Raw genomic sequence first — 20,284 nt, forward strand, 5'->3', positions numbered from 1 at the left:
CCTCCGTCACAGAGGTGAAATCAGTCAGAGGGCAAAGGTGAAGAGGTCAACGATGTCAAACCTCACCCATCCATTTAGGTGTGTGTCTGTGGGTGTGTTTATGTGTGTGTGTTTTGTAAGGGGTGGGGGTGTCTTCGAGGAAGTGCCGTGTTCTGACAAGCCTGTAACTTCCCTCTTTGATGATTTAACAGGAAGCCAGTGTCAGCTGTCAACCTGCCCATTACCTGCAAGTGATAAAAGATGCTATTATACCCCTCTGACTCACCACGACTTCATGTGGTTGTGGCTGCAAAATCCAACACTCTTTGATACCTACATATAATTCCGCTGTTTTTATGCAGACATAAAAGTAGCGAAATCTCACCCACAACAGCCCGTGAAAATCGTATTAGAAAATGATGCTGTCTGACTTCGGAGCAGGGAGGGCTCTTGGGAGAAAGGAATATGCCCTGAGCTCAACACCTGTCAAACGCTTATGCAAATTCAAGTCATTATACCCTTCTCACTGCACAACATTTATACATTTCAGTCGCAGGGCCCTGGTGTTATGTATGTTGCCTCACAGGAATGACTTGCTGACACTCCTAAATAAAACAGAGCTACAGCATTAATGTTATTAGTTACACCTGTGTACTCTCTGCTACGACAAGTCAAAGTGTCCTCCGCGTGAAGGGTTTATGGTGGCGAAATTAAATAAATATTTTTCTGTTTACTTACTCTTATTGTATATTTCTCTGAAATCTTATTTCAAGGACTGTAACTAAAGTAAAGTGACGTTCCCAACATAAAAAATGTAGCAAACCAACCAACCAAGAGCGAGACAGCTCTGTAGTACTTTGACGTGCCATAGCAGGAAACGCACAGGTGTAACAAATAACATTAATCATGTCCTCATTCCATTTTGATATTTCAGTCACAGGTCCTTGGTGTTGTGTATGTCACCTCCCTGGGATAACTCACTGACACTTCTAATTGGAACAGAGACACCATTAATGTTCTTAGTTACACCTGTGTACTTCCTGCAACGACAAGTCAACATGTCCTTCATTCAAAATGCTTATAGCGGCTGAGTTAAGGATGTAAACAGGTTTATTTTTTACTATAAACCGCACTGAACACATTTTAAAGAATGTAAAGTGATGTTCAAAACATCCCATGAGAGCGTGATGATGTTACATGGCAGGTATTTTGACATGCCACAGTATCAAACACATAGATAACCAATAGCATTAATGATGTGTGCATTCCATTTAGATGTGTCAGGTACAGAGCCTTGATACTGTGTATGCTGGCTCCTTGACGTACCTGAATTAAACAGCCACATCATTGCTGTTACTAATAACACCTGTGTGAAAGTGCTGTGCTTTGATTTAGGTCCTGTCTACACCGTAGACTGTATCAAACCTGAACGACATGACCCCACAAAAGTGAAGCCAAAACATCCCGATCGCCCCCCTGGTGGCTGGCTGCAGTATAGGTCATACACTGACGGGACATGGGCCAAACTCAACAACCAAAGTACACGCCAAATAAATTTGTCCAAAAGATGGTTTCTCTCATTTTAGAAGGCTCTTATCACACTGCTGTACGTTCAAGTCGTATTTTACAGACGTGTAAATGGGCAGGAACTTGATACTGTTGAGATCACTACTGTGCAGACTCCAGCACCAAATGGCGCTACCAGCGTAAGATGGCAGTGTCCAGCATATTTTGGCTTCATTGTTGTACAGTGGAGATGCATCATTCACATGTAGTCTATGGTTTGAAAATGGATATTATCCTCTACATTTGGCCTCTTATCCACACCCGAACAGAGTTTTTGGTCTAAAATGAAAAAGCCTTTTAAGATTCAATTCTTATATTCTTTGTATCCTTGCGGACATGTAAAATGGAGCATTTTGGAAATGATGACTCTTGAACTTGCACATACCTATTGTTCTCTCAGAAGCAACAACAATAGTGGATTTCCCGTTTCATTACTTTCTGTTAGCTCTGCTCAGTCTAATGACTGCTTCAGACTGAAAGTTAGAACTGCTGCGCCACTTCACCGATGAAGGGAGGCGTGTGCTGTGCCTAGCATTATTGGTCCTCCTCAGCGCCTGCAGTTTGAAGTCCACCAGAAACAATGGTCTTGTCAAACCAGCAGATGGTGGGACAACTGTGATGAGGAGTGGAAGGTTCGCATTTTTCTAATAAGATTACTTATATCTTTGAGTTCCTTCAGCTTTATATCAAAGGGGAATCAACAGTGATGAGATCTCCAGTAGGTGTTTTTAAAAAGGTAACGACCTTTTTAAAAAGACTGTGGAGGACAGTTTACGCCGGCGGAAGTTTTGGATTTCTTTTTTGGAGGGGGAAATATCCATTTTTGTGCAGTCAGGGCCTTCTTGCTGTCGATTCTTTGATAACAAAGCATTCAAACCAACCAAAAATAATCATTTAGCTCACTGCCTTTTGTCACAGCAGAGAGTTTTTTGCACACAGGTGTAATTAAAACATTAATTAATGAATGTCTGTATTCCACTTCGGCATACTGGGACATCTAAATGAAATGGAGCCATCATGGAGCATTGCGGTAGTTCAAGTAGGGACAGGAGTGGTTTTATAGTCACAGTTATCAAGTTCACGACCATCTCACCCATTTTAGTTCTCGTACAGTCTGGCTGGTGCTTATTTTTTCTGCCCTCTCCAATAAATGGTTAAACCTTGACCTGATCGTCCTGTCTGAAATGTTATTGTGCTCCTCCCACAAGCATAAGTCAGAATGTCTTTTGTGAAAAAGGCCAATAAGCATTCCAGATACACATCGTTTTTAATAGAATATTGATCATGCTGCCATTAGCCGTGGTGGAAAGTAACTAATTACTCTCATTATTGTAATTGGGAATCTTTGCAGAGTATTTGTTCTGTTTGAGTACACTCAATAATTCATTTAAGTGGATTCTTGATTCTGTCTGCACTCATACATTGAGAAAGAGAGGGATTATAGAGTCGCCTGGAGTTACCCTGCTCCGACACAGAGAGGAAGATTTTTCATTTCACTTTTCTTTAAACCTCTTTTTCCTCCTAAAGCAATGTTCAAGATTAAGTTTTCTCATGAAGAAAATAGTGTTGCTACTCTTGCAGAGCATCACTTTACTGAGGAGGGTAGGTTTAAAAATGTTTTCTTACTTCCTCATATTTTAAGTAATATTTGGAGAAAGCAACAGAACTTGTCTGGATATTATTGAAATCTTCCTTACTGCAGTTTTAGGTAATTGTCATGGAATCTTAATTACTGGATCCAAGGGTAAAACATGACTTTTACAGCCTGTAAGGATTAACACATATTAAGCCAAATTTTATTACAGTGATTCATCAGGAAACATTTGATGTTCTGATCTCAGACAAAAGTTAGTTATAATTCCTTTAATGTGAGAGTTGGCATATCATAGAGCTTAATTTTACTGGATGTCTGAAATAACCTTTCAAATTAAATCGAGGCTCAAGTAATGAATGACTTCTGGCTTTGGTCCAGTGCTTTCCCCTGAGTAATTTCTAATGAGTGTGTAGGTGGGGTTTAAAACGTACGAATATTGACAGAGACAATGGGGATTGATGGAAGTGAATATTTCACATATTTCTTCCTTAAATCACCAAAACATTTCTTCTCGCCTCTCAGCTAAATATAGGGTCCGTTGGGAGTACCAGGCCAAAAAGGGGAAAATCCAACTACACAGGAATATATCACACTGGAATGACAACACAGGCTCCAACAAATAGAAATAACTTAAACTATGAATATCACCCGCTGTTTCAGGGATACAGTTGAACCATTACAAATAGATTTTGCCTCACTGTACAGCACATGAGGGGTCGTTTTCATCTTGGCCGGCCGCACTGTAAATGGCGCCGTGTTTAGCTCTGCGGACATATGCAGGGCGCATTCTTTAAGTGCCGCATACCTCCTACATTTAACAGATACCACAGATTAATTTGGATGAATGACGGAGCAGATGCCTAGTTTGTATATCCGCAGACCCCACCTTCTATTAATGGTTGGCTGAAGCCTTGTTGGTTGATTCAGAGGGCGCGGCTGGAATTTGGACCGACTGTCTGCTTGTTGAATCCTATTGTACTGAGTGCCACCAGGCTTTAAGTCTTGTTCCATGACTGTAAATTCCTCTGGATATATAGAGGTCAATTTGGGAATGCAGTTGTTGGATGACAACCACTATAGTAAAAAAAAAAATAGAGAGATACTTTGACTGAATAAAAGAGAAAGGATAACAAGGAGCCAATTTTAGGAGTGTCACACAGACTTGTGTTACAAGCAAACTAAATTGATTTATGGACTAGCGTGTGAGGCACCCAGTGGCTCACCTGTCAGAGCAGGTGCCCCATGTAGAAAGGCCTATGTCCCCAGCAGCTGCGGGTTGTTTTCCAACCTGCGACCCTTTGCTGCATGTCATCCCCTCTCTTTTCCCCTTTAACTCTGAAGCTGTCCCAGCAAATAGAGGCAAAAAGCCAAAAAAATGTAAGAAGAAAAAGAGGAGGGCCAGTGTGTAAGATCTGGGGGGATTTAGTGGCATCTAGTGGTGAGGATTTCAGATTGCAACCAGCTGAAACTTCTCCTGGTTAGAATTCCATCAGTGTTCAGGAGGTTTTGTACTGGGAACAGAATTATCTCCAGTGGTCTCTTCTTCTCCAAAACACATTGAACAGTTGATTTAAACTGGCATAAACACTGAATAAAACACTTTTACGCTACAAATTCATGTTTCTGCAATGCCATTCGGCTCTTTGATAAGATCCACACCTTCAGGAGATTTATACCGGGAGCTGAATTATTGGCAGAGGTCTCTTCCTTTACAAAACAGACAGACCCACTGATTTAAACCAGTAAAAACACTATATAAAAGCAGTTTCATGTTAAAAGAATTTGTGTTTTTCCGACAGTCATTGCGGAGTGGCTGTGAACTATGGGGGCCAAGGTGAAAATGCCAACGGCCCTATCTAGAGCCAGAATAGAAATGTATACATTAGGAAAACTTACTTACATACCTACATTTCTGCCAGTTTATTCCCCTAAATCCTACATACTGGACCTTTAAAGGTAATGTTTTAAATGATCCAAATATAAAAATGATAGGATGAATATGTAGGGCCAAATTGTCCTGTAACACTATTCAAATGAAAACCAAATTTCATATCTGTTTGTTTTTTTGTTTGCATGTGTGCATATGAAAAGAAGTTTCTCTGCAGGTGCAATGTCATACCAAACTGAATACTGACATTGCACTACACGCACATAATAGGCCCGACACAAAATTGCACTGCCACTGTGTGTGCGCTACTGCTGGTGCGGACCACATGAATACAGAGGCCATTGTGTTTTTGAAGCCATTTTAAAAGCCTTTCTTTCTTGACAAATATTAATTCTTCTTAATTCTTTATCAAAACAAACTAAGTCAAAATGATTTGTCTTGTCCTTGTCAGACAGACGGCTTGGCTCTGATCATTTTCACAGTCAGTGAAACGCACACACACACACACACACACACACACACACTTCACTTTTTTAATTAGCGGTGTCAGCCCTGTTTTCCTCCCTGGTTTTCACAGTAAACAACTGGCATTCTCATTACGGCGATTACAGAAAACCATAGCAACACTCTCCATTGTCAGCGTGGCAGAGAAACAGGTCTCCACTTGCCCGTTGCACTGAAAAACAGCTTAAAAATGTAAATGAGGGATTATTGAAATGGTCACATTCTCAGACAGAGGCAGCTCTGTGAACATCAGCACATGCCAGACACAAGACACAGCCAGGGCTTCCTCCGCGTAGAAAGAAACAGACAAGACGGTGAGAGGACACAGAGGACAAGACTGAGAGAGAGGACACAGAGAGATGGAAAAACTTAGAGATAACAGACAGACATGACCACCAACTGACAGTTCGACACGGCCCCAGGACTGCAGAAACCTGTGCGATAGCAGAGGTGGAGAGCCCCTCTGGGCCGTTCACTGTACGCTAAATGAACTGCTGAGACACATCTGAAGTGATGCAAAGTGGAGTGATTTATTGGGTCAGCTCCACTGAGGTATGCTATGCTACATTCCCGACACGCCTCTATCACTGACAGAGAGATTAGCAGAAGGCTTTTTCTTGGGGATATGCTTGACTCTAAAGAAGATAAGACCGGTTGGAACTCGAGGCCTTTTTCTAGCATCGGTGGAGGAGTCATGAGTGCTGTGTCCATGTCGATGACGGTTTTAAAAAGGAAGGAGGAGCTCTTTGTTTCAGGTGCTCAAAAAAACTAGACAGGGAAATAAGAGAGAACAAGGGGGCAGAAAATGGTGATGGCTCTTTGGTACTGAGAAACAGTTTTTTAAAGTAGAGAGTGAAAGAAAGTGAGGCAGAAGTGGAGTGGTGGCATGCTTGGCATTCATGCTGGCATTTCTGCTGAAAATCTACTCTTGGGTGGTGTCTCTTCTGCCGGCGGAAGACAGAAAGCCGTAAGAAAATAGTTGAGAGTGACATTCACTCCTCCGCAGTCCGCACAGTGCAGCACCATGCATGTTGCTAAGATTGGGAAGAAGAGGAGAAGCTGCCGGGGGGGCAAGGGCAGGTCGATCGAAGAATCTCACCCTCCATCACTACTCTCGCTGGCTGATGGTCCACGGGAAGAAAGATAGGAGGGTGACTGAACCACACAGGTGGAGTTAAATAGTCCAGCTCCTCTTCTTTAGACAAAATAAAATGGGTTAGAGGGGATGGGGGGGAGTGGATGAAAGGAGGTTTGATTGAAGATAAAGTAGTACAGGGTGGAGAGAGTAAGGAGGAGAGAAGGAGAGAGAGACAGAGAGAGATGTAGTGAGAACGAAAAGCACCAACCCATGGATTAGAACACCTCTGACCACACCACATTCCTGGAAAGTAAAGAGGAACATTATGCAGCAAAGAGGATTACACTTGTGGGAATTGGACATGAGCTGAGTATCAGAAAAAAAAAAAAAATTCTGGGGCACATGGGAGAAACAGTGGAAGTGTTTTTGCGTCCCTTCTCCTCCTGCCCTCCTCTCTCTTCTGCATTCCTATTTTGTCGGGAGGGTGAAATAGGATCTGAGAGAATTACAGTATCTCACGGATTCAGAGGATCCCTTCTCAATTTGTATCTGGAGGTTCAAAGGTAGACAGGAGTTGCCGTTAAAAAGGGCAAATCACTGCTTGACTACAAACACTTCATCCTCGAGAACTTCAGCCCCCTCCCCTCTCCGTCTAGCCATCCACCCATCCAGCAGCCTTTCCTCCGGCAGTCAGCTAACAACACCTTTTGTTAAGTGACAGGAAGATGATACAGCTACCTCTGACTGTTTCGCACACTTTAAATTGTTGAAGCGTTTCCCCATTGAGGGATGCTGTAACTTAAGCTGAGAGGTTATGCAAGTCTGCTGCATTCCTGCCAACTCTACACAGGGCAGAAACACTTGTCGCACGCCTTCTCTGCAAATAGGTACCATGGATGGGTATCGGTGAAAGATATTTAAGTAGTAAAGAACAATATTCATTGAACGATTCATTGAGAGAATCATGTAACCAGTGCAGCACGGTCTAATAAGTTTTCAGGCAGGTAAACACTCCAGGCAGAAAGCAAATGAGGAACACATTGGCTTAAATGTCTTTTGAAACAGAGACATCCTCGAAAACAATACAAGAAATCAGAGGTTTATTAAGTAAAGCTGGGCATACAGCCTCATTTTATAGCTGGATTGGTTTCAGCTTTGTTGGACGCTGTTTGCCGTGCAGTGTACAAGGGGAAGTGTGGGCAGACGATGGCCTGATAACTGCTCCTGACTGTCTGTCAAACTTTTGGATGAATTTCTGGCACGTCAGAAATTGTGGTTGTCTGTTGTCAGGCTCTCGCACAGTTGAAGCAGAGCCATGAATCAGTTCCCATAAGATCAGTGTCTCACTCAGTCACTGTGTGCAGTATATGCTCAGCTAGTTCGTTGGTGACGCTAACTGCTAACAGCTTAAGCTAGGTCACTAGGACGCTATGGGTTTTGCTGAGGTACTTGTCCACCTCCTTGTGAGTTGGCCACTTTGATTTTGCCCAGGGTCTTCTTTGTGAATCTAAAGACATTCAAAATAAAGGCTGTGTTCCTCCTCTTTCTATGCCACTCACTTCTACGAAGGTTGGTGACCATTTTTCTCTGCAATTTAACTTTGCTAACCTGGCCTTGTGCGCCTCTCTTACCTACTTGTACCATCATATGAGCAGTCTCATGCTAGGGCGTGATCAAAACTTGGACTGAGCTATTTTTGCAGAAATAGATTTTAAAGTTCTTTTTGGGACTTTACATTATTGAGAACCATACCACTGCTAGCGAGCAATCTTCCACCTGCCAAAACGAATTCAAATGAATCGTTATTGACCATCATCAATAGCAAGCATAGTCCGGCAAACAATACAAGAGCCCTCATTATGCTGGAAGGCATTTTGAATATTGCTCAAATCACATTTACATGCATGCTGGATAATAATTACCTAAATTCTTCCAAATTTGGCCCCACCTCGCCACTGCAAGCCACTGCAAGCTAATATTGCAGGAACATTGCAGCTGTTGTAAGCTGATACTTAAGTGAACTAACTATGCTTTTCAACAGAAATTCCACATTGCTCTTTGCCCTCACCAGCAAAAGTGAGACACAACCCTGGATTCACTCTGGTTTTTGAGGGGACTCCCTAAAAACACAGGGTTTTGCCTGGAGGTGGTGCCATATGTCCTGCATCACACAGACTGTTGTGTTCCTGATGGGTGTTCTTGTCAGCTCATCACATCGTCTCATCACTTGACAGATGCGCTAGCAAAACCATAACCGATAAAGTTGTTTATTAGCCTGATCTTTTCCTTAACGGCAAATTTAAATGCACAGAAGACTTAAGCCTAACTGTAACTTTAAACAGAGATTCTTTCTTTAGTTTTTGGTGATCAGCAATTAACAAAGATACACTTAAGAATTTTGCTACTTGTACTGCCGGCATGGCTGCAGCTGTGTTAATGTAAGACTTCCCTGCAGTTTTTTAAATGAGCTTCACTTCATATTGATATTTAGGGCCAGTCCCAATACCCCCCCTTAGCCCTACCCCTACAAAACAGTTCCGTATGCGTGAATGTAACAGACACGGTGACGTAGTGGTGTCCCAATTCCTAGGGAAAGATTTCAACCCCTACCCCTCGTTGCTTCATTTCGAGGGCAGGGGCTAGGGGTAGTGGACAAGGGGGGTATTGGGATTGGGCCTTAGACTTTAGATACTTTAGCTTTCATCTATTTTGCCTGATTTTACAAGCTTTAGAAATAAAATTGGGCCACACTCTGCCACTCAGTCCAACTTCTCATTGTCATCTAACCAAAATAAATCTGTATTTTTGTTTGACATTCTTACAAAGATGCACGCAGGTGATCACATAAAATATGAACATGCACTCAGAGCACAGGCTGAGACAGCACGGTCACAGAACTGACTGAAGTGTGCACTGCTGCATCCTGCAAAACCAAAAACCCCATGTATTTGGGCAGTGTTGTTTTGGAACGAGCTTAGTCCTCTTGGTGTTTCGCCTTGCTACATTTGTGTACATGTCAGTGTTGGGTCTGCAATTTTTGTAGCTTCCCCTTGGATGCATGCTGCTACTACCTGATTGCTACCCTTTTATAACATGCCAACCTCTCCTGTGCTCTGTTATTGGCTGGGGGCTACATGCTGATAACATAACAAAATAAGAAAATACAGACAGAGGGCAGGGTCTCTGCAGAAAAATACATCAACACACGCTTGCAGTGGTCATATCTGATGATTAAAGGGGATTACATTTGCATGAATCTAAAAAAAATCCCACATACTGTACCTTTAAACTTGAACAATATCACATGAAATTTGAAGAGAGCAGCTTTACCAGAACATGAGGCTATAGTATCGCACCACCAATATCCCCCTGAGACAAACTGCATGATTATCTAAAGGGATCTGAGACTGAAACCCATGGGACTCAATGCGTGTTAGTGAAACGCCAGAAAGTGAATCATGTGGCATAAATAATAAAATAGTAAAAAAAAAAAACTGTGCTGTGCACCCATTGTTGGATGAATTCAGCTACAGTATACAGCCACAGTGAGAAAATAACATAGATAACAGCCAAAACCTCGAGCGTGGTTGTGTCGACTCGTTCATTTAGTGGGGCATGATTTCTGCTCTCTGATAACACAAAATAACCTCAAAGAGTCTGAAGGAGGTCGGTGACATTATTGATCTGATCTCAACAATCACTTAGCCATGTGTTGAGATTTTAATGCTGCTTTACTTTCTTGTCTGTATCCATGCGGCACCTTCCTGCCATTCTCCATTCCTTTTCATCAGCTCAGTGATAGAGGGCAGTCCTGCAAGACAGCACCCGGTATGAGGAGATAGTGCCGCACTGTTTTCTTCACTGTAACATATTGCTTTTTCATATGCATTTTCTCAGTTGTGGTGGTAACTGACTTGCTTAATCATCTTTACAATGAAAATGTGACCTTCTTTTTTGCATCATTACAATCACCACTCAGTGGGAGGTTAACTCAGATCAGATCTATTATTAATATTTATATATATATATATATAAATGACTTCCATTTCTTTCTGTTCTCACTTTGTCTCCCACCATCTGATTGCCTTTTCACCAGCCATCAAAGGGATACTTTGCAGATTTTCAACCAGCTTTGTATTAAAACACTGTGGGTAGTATGTGTGAATCTACTGTGGTACGCTTCCCTCCATCTTACCAGCGCCCATATCTCCCTGCTCATCTCTCAGCTCAAATCCGCCAGATGACGCGACTTTTGCTGGCTCTACGGCTGTTGCTCAAACTACAGAATGTACCTCCTCGTTTTTGAATGCCTGCAACCACAGACACAAAGAGTATGTATGCAGATTTAGAAGGAGAGACCCCCCTCCCTCTCTGTCTCTCTTCAAAACTCAGAACAAATTGAATCAAATGGTAAAACTAGGCAGTGCTGATGAATTACAAACCAAGGTTCTGTTACTGTATTGCCTACTTTAAGCCTAATATGTCAGAAATATATTTTAGTGGACTGTTTGGCTGTAGTATGAGAATTTGTGAACAAGAAGTGGGCACCGAACTGTTTCCTCTATTGTAAAAATGGAGATAAAAAACTGAGGTTTAAAAACAGTAAAAGTAGGCAGTGCTGATCAAATACAAACCAAGACTCCATTTCTGCGCTGCCTATTTCTCATCTAAAATGTTTTCAGAATCATATTTTATCTTACTGTTCAACTGTAATTCTAGACTGTGGGTGCGTTTCGAATCACATACTTTTTCTTTTTACTTTTAGTAGGTACTGCAGCTGCCCTTAAAAAGTACATACTGTTGCATGCTGTATGCACACAACAAGGACACACTACTTTCTCATTACATTACGCCCTGAACTTTGACCTTCTTACTCACATATCCATTACCATGGAGATAAAAGAAAAACACAGCTTACCGAGTTTAACAGAGACGGAGATCAACCTGGAGAGCTCTGCTGTTGTTACTTTGCAATGTATGTAGTTTCACATCTCCAGTTTGCTGTCATTGTCATTTTTATAGTTATGTCCCATTGTTGCTAGTGAAATTTATGATTATTTTGACCACTTAAACTTAATCAATATTCCTATTATTAATATTCGACTGGTCATCAGTTACTTGAATGCACTGTCATCCATCATTGCAACTTCTTCCAGCTGTCAATCAGCTGTCATCTGATTGCGGCGCAGTCGACGTGAAGTGTGGTCCGCTGCGCAGAGGATTATGGGTCAGAACAGCCAGAGAAGCATGCTGACTTGCATACTGCATAATCAGACTGGATGTTGTAGAACATCCTGGTATTTTTGGCATGCTGCATTTGACATACTGGGCTCTAGTTTCGCAGACCGGGCGAGGCGGGGGCGCAGCGCACCTGCGCTTCGCCAACTGGGTGTGGCCAGGCGGATTTTGCAAGTTTGACGCAGCTACTCCTCTTTCCCACCTCCGTCCCTCCTACCTGCGCAAGTCGGAAAGAGGGAGGAGAGAAGGCGTGGAGTGGGTTTTACACACATCACACCAATCAAATGAGCCCCTCTCCTCGCCCTTAAATGCACCGCGCGAAGGTGTAATGAGAGTTTACTCAATTCACCATGGCAGAAGAGAGCAGCAGCGTCAGTGTCCAAATATACGGAACTGCGAGCAGACCTCCACGGGCTGATGATGCAAAGGTAGCCTGGGAGGAGGTCACCACAATTGTAAATCAATGTTGCGTTTCTCTTGTGTGCGCTCTCTCTTTCTCTCTCGCAGTCTCACTCTGTTTCTTTTCTTTTGACTTTTCAAAGATGACAGATGCTGAATATATACTCCCTATCTGATGCTGTGGCTGTTTGTGGTTGGCTGAGAGGGATGTGAACTCATTGGTTTGCAGCTGTGTTAATCAAATCAGGTTGGGTCCCCTTTGATCTGACATCAGATGTGACGGGACGGTCGATATAGAGATACATTTATGTGCTGATTGCAGATAGTTGCAATGAATAGTGGTTTTGTGGCTATTCATTTTATGGTTAATGTGCCTGACATTGTGGAAACCTGCCTGTGAGGTTTTGGTGACGTGTACGCACTGTCCGCCGGTCAGCCAAACTTCGGCTTACACTGGCTGTGCTCCGCACTGCGCTGACAGTAGACCTGGTTTCAGCTGGCGAGCTTTTAGCGCACCTTCGGCGAAGCTTTTTGGCACGAAACTGTCACTGTGCCAAGCTGGATCTGTCGACACCTCCCCCTGCTGTGCCGCCACACCCATCTCAGCGCACCTAGGTCTGCCAAACTACCAAACTGAGCGCACCTCGGGTTGCGCTGCTCGACACTAGCTCTGCGCGGGGTTTGCCACCCTGCACCACCTGCGCTGCGCCGGGAAACTAGAGCCCACTATGTATACTATATAGTGTGGTAGTATAGGTATTGGGACGCAGAGTGTTCTTTGACAGCCAGCCGCCATATTGTTTCCTGTGGGGAAAAAACTGATGCCCACCAGCAGCACCGTTAATTTGTCCAGTACAGAACAGTATATTCTGGCACCAATTTCAAAAGTATTTGTGTCTTTCCACTGCATAGACAGGACAGTTTATAAAAAGACCATCTCTCCAGCAGTGAAGTACTACATTAAGTGTAAATGATCTTTCTGTATGCTTTTGTGCAGCTATGGTTAAAGACTCTCTCTGCCTCCCTAGACTCGTATGTTCAGTGTCATTCCTTTTCCCCAAGCAAGGACAAAATTTACAATAAACAAAGTTAATGATTAATTTGACTTATAGATTTTCCCCCCAAATATTCTATAGATATCTCAAAATTTTATTATCGTGAAATCTTTTGGACATGATAATCATGTAGTGGAAATCTGATATTGTACAAGGTCATTTAAGGTCAGCATTACCTCATACTTTTTTAATGACCTTGTTATACTATAAAACTCAGATAAAACAAACAAAATTTGGAGGAATTAGATAATAATTGTGGGAAAACAGACAGTATGATGTAATACATGCAATACTTGGAACACTTGCAGCTGCTTGACCGTTAACAGCAGACAGCCAGGAAGACAAACAGTGACAGAGAGGGACTGTTTTCTAAACCAACAACCCCAAAGTATCTGTCTACATGTAGACTGAATTAAATCATAAAACTTTCACAGACAGCAAAGTGCCGTCGCCAAGATAAAGCAGTGAAAGGTCCAGATATTAGCTAATATTCTAAAAAAAGACATGGGGACAAATTGCATACTTTCTTCAACCACGGCTCAAGAGACCATCATACTTGAAGTGGTATTAATTATATAGTTGGCAGACAGAAAAAGGGGGGAAAAGAAGAAAGCAGCATCTGGAGGCGCCGCAGCTGTATCGCTTCTGATGTCTGCGATGTGTCATTCCTCCAGCAAAATCTTTTTATAGTGTCTTAACAGCAGGTCAACTACACCTAATTAAATCCACCTGCACGGAATAATCATCTATTAAAATGATTGGATCAGCAGGGGGAGCGTGCTGCCAAATTGTTAAACAGATTATCCCTATAATGAGTTTATTTGTGCAGCGAGAGCGTATTCATCTATCCTCACCATGCTGTATGACAGATTCAATTCTCATCAGCACCAAAGGTGAAGCACTTTCTAAAAATGATGGGGATTCTCATAGTAGTGCTATTATTCTTGACAGTTGAGTGCCCGTTAATTTAATAAACATAATCAGGATCACTCAAATGATCCCATTCAGGAGGTTTTTCTGTATGGGGAAAGCAATGAAAGTGAAATAAACACTATGGTGAGATGATTTGGCAGGTGAAAAGAGTTGGCAGTAAAAACAGACATGTAGTCCTTGAAGTATAAATCTCCCCATAACAGTACCAGCTCATAAACGTTTGACAGAGGAAAATATGGCTTTGATTTCTGAGAGAGATGAAATCAATACGGTATCTGCCGTGCTTTGTGTTTGGTGTAAACACCTGTGTTTCCTCTGTGGTTTGTTTTTACCCCATGCTAGCGGTGTTCCCGTGGTGTTTAACACTCCTTTATAATCAGATCGCCTCCAGGGTCACACATCTGTCCACGCCTTCCTCTCAGAGCAAAGGAATGCGTGTCCATTTGCGAGTGCATGCAAAATATCTCGTCGCACGTGTAGGTTTATTTACACTGAGTGTGCATTACAATGTTTTACTGCACATTTCAATTACGAAGCATCTTTTTTGGGGACATTATCATGCCCTTAAAATGGAAGCAGAGTGAACTAAACTTGAATGATTTGCCCATTTATATACAGCCTGGACAAGGTGGGATCGATGCCCTGTTTCTCTGCCTTGCTGTTCTTTATAAAAAGGTACAAACACAGAGTAGACAGGCATTGTTGCACCGCCACTGAGCTTTCAGCGGAGGTAGTCACAGTGCTGAACCGACGTCTGTGTAAAAGGGACAGCCGGCATGGCGGGATGACATGCACACACACTACGCAGACGCTGTTGTGTCACATGTCACACCTTTTTGCATTATTTAGTACGCTTATGTAATGATGGATCGTCTTTACAGCAGCATTGCAGGATCGCTGTTTAAAAAGGGCTTTTTTGTTGAAAGCTGAGAGGGGACTGAATTACCAACATCATCTCAGTTCACATTATTATTAAGAAGAAACAATCATGACCTAATATTTATCAAAGACACACAGCAAGTTTTCATCATGACTTTTCCCTCAAACTATAAAAAAGCTGTACCTTTCAAACGATGCATGCTGCTAATGTGCTGATCACATTTCTTTAGTAACTTAATTTAGTGAACTCTCAGCAGCACATTCACTCAACTCATTCATCATTTAAAGCGGAGGCTCTTAAAGTTTTGTTGACTGAGTGCCAATTTACACAGCCCGCATATGATTAAGGGCCACACAGAAACAGTGCACACACAAAACAAAAATCTTTTCCATCTCTCTTACATATTGAACTGCCTAGCTCTTTCCCAAATATTGTTAAATTTGACTAACAGCACCAGCATTAATGAGAACGCAAGTCCTTCGATACTCATGAGGTGCCACAAGCTGCCATGCAACCAGTAGCTTCCTACAAGTTGTCATTCCCAACCTGACAGATGCTTATTAGGGAGTACAGTTTGACACAGCAGCTGAGAGGTGTATTAAATGTAAGTAACTGAAAGTGAAAGTATTGAAATGGGCAGATTATTAAAATCTAATGCATGTGTCACCTCAAATTTAGCAGCTGCACAAATACTTTCTGCAGCACACCATTGGCCGGCTGGCTGCACTTTGAGAAACTTTTTATTTAAAGTGAAAACACTCAGGTTCATGGAGGCAGAGCACATTTAAGTCCCGCCCCCACCGGAGGGGAAAACAATTAATCGCTCGCCTTTGACTTTGTATTGTGTGAAACTGCCTTCTGGTCATTTACATCTGCAAGCAAACAACACAAAAATGCCCTAAAGCTGCTTTGTGGTGGGATGTGCTACCAGCAGAAAGAATCCATGACTAAAATTTTAATAGCTGCTGAACTTAAAAACTGGGCTTTTAAGCAGTGAGACGTGAGGCATGAACAAGAAGATCCTGGTACTCAGTATGTATGCAGCAAGCATTCTGCTAAGTTGGGCCAGATAAACTGCAGAGCAGTGGTTCTTAAATGGTGGGATGGTGCCAGTCCAAGTGTGCCACGGGATTTTGCGATAACCACACATTATTATGGCAATATTTCACTGGGCCCACACAAAAAGTTATGAATGAATTTTTAATTGACTGCATCAGTATGTTGTGTGCACCCATTTCCTCATAAAGAGGCAAACTCTGGCTCAAAAATGTAACTTAATTGAATTTCAAAAAACGTTCACAGGGAACCTATTTGTGCTGTTCGCATGTGGGAATCATAAGTGTGTGACACATCAAAAGCCCTGACTGGCAGCCAGTGTGAGGGATGATAACATTTAAAGGGAGAAAGCCATGAGAGGAAAAATGGATCGCTTTATTGTGCGGAGCAAATTACAACAAAGCACCAGCGAAGACGACCTACCACTGAAAGAAAGGAGTTAAAAAATGTCAGTAGACAGTATCATGAAAGCTACCTGTCTTATTTTTTTGTCTTATGTTGTGATAAGAGTGATCAAACATGCTATAGAAGCTGTCTGGTATAAATACAGGTGTGCCTTGAGATTTTGGCTTGCCCTTTGGTGTGTCTAGTGCATAGTTTGAAAAGCACTGCTGTAGGTAACTAAGCTATGTAATGCCTGGTTTTGATCTTTCGTGGCTTAAATGATATTATCTGGTGATTTAATCAAACAGATGTAAATATCAAAGTATGTCACTTCTGGCCATTAAGTGGGATCATTTCCTCCGAGATAAGCATTGTAAGAAGAAGGGACAGTGAGACAGACCAGCAACACTGAGTTTGTCAATATACCTTTTCCTTTCTGGTGTATATAAAGCCTAGTTTACATTACAGGATTTTCACAGAAGTCGCAGAGGATCTTGAGAGCCACCTTGGGTTGGAGGTGAGTCGACAGATAGTCTGCCACGAGTCCTCATGTGTGAATAAGCCTATGAGCAAGTCGCTCCCTCGTCTGTGACTGGGACTGGATATTTGGCAAGTCTCACACGACTGACAAAGAGCATCAGCCAATGAGAGGCGGGATACGTCCCATGTCAGCACGCAGGAGGACGAAAGAAATGTGAGGAGGACAAGCTGCAGGGTTGCTAGGTCCGCTTATTAGCCGCAACTTTGGGCTTGTTTCTAAAGTGGAGTTGCTTATTTGGACTTGGTCTCTAAACGTCACCTTTCTCTGTATATATCCTATAGTCTAATAAGTTATTGATAGTCGCTTCTTTTGGGCTGGTTGCTTCTTTTGGGCTGGTTGCTTGTTTCTCTCCCAAGATCTGATTCAACACTGGGAAGAATATCCATGCCTTTACCATATGTCGTCTCCAAGTTTGGTGATGTCACCGCGTTATCTGGGGCTCTGTCAGCGAGGGCTCGGTGGAGAAATCTTGTGGTGTACACACACAGGTCATAACGCAGTTGGCGAGACTCCCGTTGATAGCAACACATGTCGCCAAGTATGAACACTCAAAAGATTACGGTAGTCTCCGTGACGCAAAATCAGGGTGAAAATCGTGTGATGTGAACTAGGCTTAAGGTGCTCAAATAATCCTGTGACTTGTTGAAATCTAATGTTTTTCACTAGCTACAGGTATTTTGTTAGTGTTTTAGCCCTTGGTTAAACATTGTGGCGCTGACAGTTTTCCCCCCCAGGAGCGTGGTTTTCAGAGTGTGACACGTTGTGCTCTGTCTCTATGAGTTCTAAAGTGGTCTAAAAATGAAAATGAGAATTTTAAGTTGAATTAACGTAACATAAGTGAATCATATAAATGTAGATCATTCATAAATATAAAAGATTAGTTGGTTCAACTTCATTTCTGTCTGATGTTTTACAGTGCATCAGGTTGACTACTTGACCTCTGGCAGTGTTGAGGACAGGTAAGCAGCTCTGTGCGACTTGCTTCACTCCTTCAGTTTGCTCCTCAAGATAAATGCGGTGCTCGAGAGAGGCAGGATATTAGAATGCCTAGAAACATTGGCCACCTGGCACGTCGATAGTAAACCTCAAATCAATGTTTGATGGAGGCTGCATTTAAATGAGAAAATCTAATCTATGGTTTGAGAATAATTAAATTGGTTTCCATAGCATGTGCCAGCTCAAAACAGAACCCAAGGTTATCTGCACCTAAATAGGCTGAAAGGGCAAGTCTGCCACTCAAAGCCGAGTAAAATGGAAAGCTCTGTAAAACGCGGAGAGCTTATTGGACAAATGGGGCTTCGGTGGACACTTGAAAGTACAGTTTCATCTTGAAAGGTCTTGGAATCACATTTGTCAGATAAGTCTGTCTGAATGGTTGGCAGCAAAGTCTATTGTAGTTGGATATGGGACGCTGATCCTTTTTCCTCTCCCCTTTGTTGCAGATTAAGACAAAGTACAGCCGTCTGGCCGGGCAGACAGGAGCCACCTATAGCCTCAAAATGCAGGATGAGTCATTTGGAACATTCCGGAAAGGATTTCAACACCTCCACCTCCACCTCCTCCTCCTCCGCCTCCTCCTCCTCCTCCTCCTCCCACCACCTCAGCCCCTTGCTTTTAATTACACACTATCCTATTCCTGTCTTAGGGCGTGAATTCCACAAGTATTTTCAAGCTGCTTGGATGCACGTCAGCTGACTAACAAAGTGGGACGCTTTAACGCTTTTCAACATGTCTAATCTGTCAGTGATGAAAATGCACAAAAACTCCACACACACGCACACATACACACACTTTCAATAGCATCGGTTCCACTCAGCCGAGCCAAAGTTATCTCAGGTCAGTAATTGAGATGTTATCTTCACAGGGGAGGATGCACCCCCCCCCGGGCATCATTCAACATGGCCTCACCACTCATTTCCATTTGAGCTGAATCAGCTCTCTCTCTCTCTCTGCACCTCCTCCCTTGTGATTAAAGCATCTCTGCTGTCGGCTGGTGGCAAACCAGCTTCCACCCCGTGAAAAAGTGGCAACTCTAATATGCTGGAGTTGTGTGCTGAAGATCTGGCCACAATAAACAATGATTACTCTGCCATTGCTCAGGGCAGGGGTTCTCCTTCACTTCGGATTCATGTGGAAAATTTGCACGTCAGCAGGCCTGTGTGTCGCTGGAGGTGAGGGGGCATATATTTGACTCTCGCTCTTCAACTTCTGTGCCCCAACAACAAATTAAAAAAAAGTTACATGCAGCTGCAAACTTACTCCTGTGTTGTGTTGTGTCTACAAGTTCCAGGCGAGAGCTTACCTTGATTGCAGGTCTTGCCGGTGAAACCAGGGTGGCACTTGCATTTATTGGGTCCCACGCAGTCTCCGTGCTTACAGCCAGGCTGGCACACAGCTGTTCAGGGGGGATTCAAAGAGGAAGAGACAGATCAGTGCAGCGCCCTGGCAGACTACTTGTTCCAGATCAGGATGACAAAGCACTTAATCCTACTGCTCCTTGACTTGGCTCTAAATTATCTGTTTACTCCACATTTACAGCAATAAGACAGCATGAAGCCTCATTTATGTGTGTGTGAAATGTGTTTGTTTCTTTCTCCACGTGTGACAGTGTTATTATCATTGACGAATGGTAATAGAGCAGCCATTTCCAGCTAACCACATCATTTTGGAGCTGGAAAAGTTTTATTGTCCTCACAGATACTAAATCTTTTCACACTGTGAGAGATAAATGAGAAGTTTGACCTTTTAACACTGCGCAAAGTTTTGATTTTCTCCTGCTTATAAAATACAGAGCAGTTATTTACGCTGGCAAACAGCCAACGAGGATTACCTAGGCGAATAATATTTCCCCCTTAGACTGAAGCTGAAACAATTAGAGCACCAAAATAGTAGATTATAATTAGTGCCTCAGTAAAGAGCTGCCCTGCAGATTGTACACAGTGTGTGGATGGTGATATTTTGAGCGTGTACAGAGACGTGGTAGTTGCGGGAGCTGCACAGCTCCACTGACTCTGTGTTCTGTCTCAGCGAGCTGTAGGCTTACCCTCCTTATCTGACTGTGCTTACTGCAGCTTGCTGCTAAGCATGTCTGATACACAGGGCCTCAGCCAAGTGTTACTAATTTTCATTAAAAGCTTCATTAATTCTGTCATAATACGGTGCAATCAGAGGACTTAATTATCACTGTGG

The 20,284-nt window shown here is 42.7% G+C and overlaps 1 protein-coding gene across 4 annotated transcripts in view; it reads right to left on the reverse strand.

Annotated features, from left to right (window-relative positions):
• npnta (nephronectin a) overlaps positions 1 to 20,284 on the reverse strand; it is a 71,783-nt gene that overhangs the window by 23,594 nt on the left and 27,905 nt on the right. For 2 of the 4 annotated variants that reach the window (XM_049571098.1, XM_049571099.1), the window contains 2 exons: positions 19,398 to 19,490; positions 6,631 to 6,726 (listed from right to left, as the gene is read on the reverse strand). In XM_049571098.1, the coding sequence (XP_049427055.1) occupies positions 6,631 to 6,726; positions 19,398 to 19,490 (189 nt within the window). The remainder of the gene's footprint in view (positions 1 to 6,630; positions 6,727 to 19,397; positions 19,491 to 20,284) is intronic. The other 2 variants (XM_049571100.1, XM_049571101.1) reach the window with 1 other exon arrangement.

The sequence above is a fragment of the Epinephelus fuscoguttatus genome, linkage group LG3, assembly GCF_011397635.1.
Source record: "Epinephelus fuscoguttatus linkage group LG3, E.fuscoguttatus.final_Chr_v1".
Taxonomy (NCBI): domain Eukaryota; kingdom Metazoa; phylum Chordata; class Actinopteri; order Perciformes; family Serranidae; genus Epinephelus; species Epinephelus fuscoguttatus.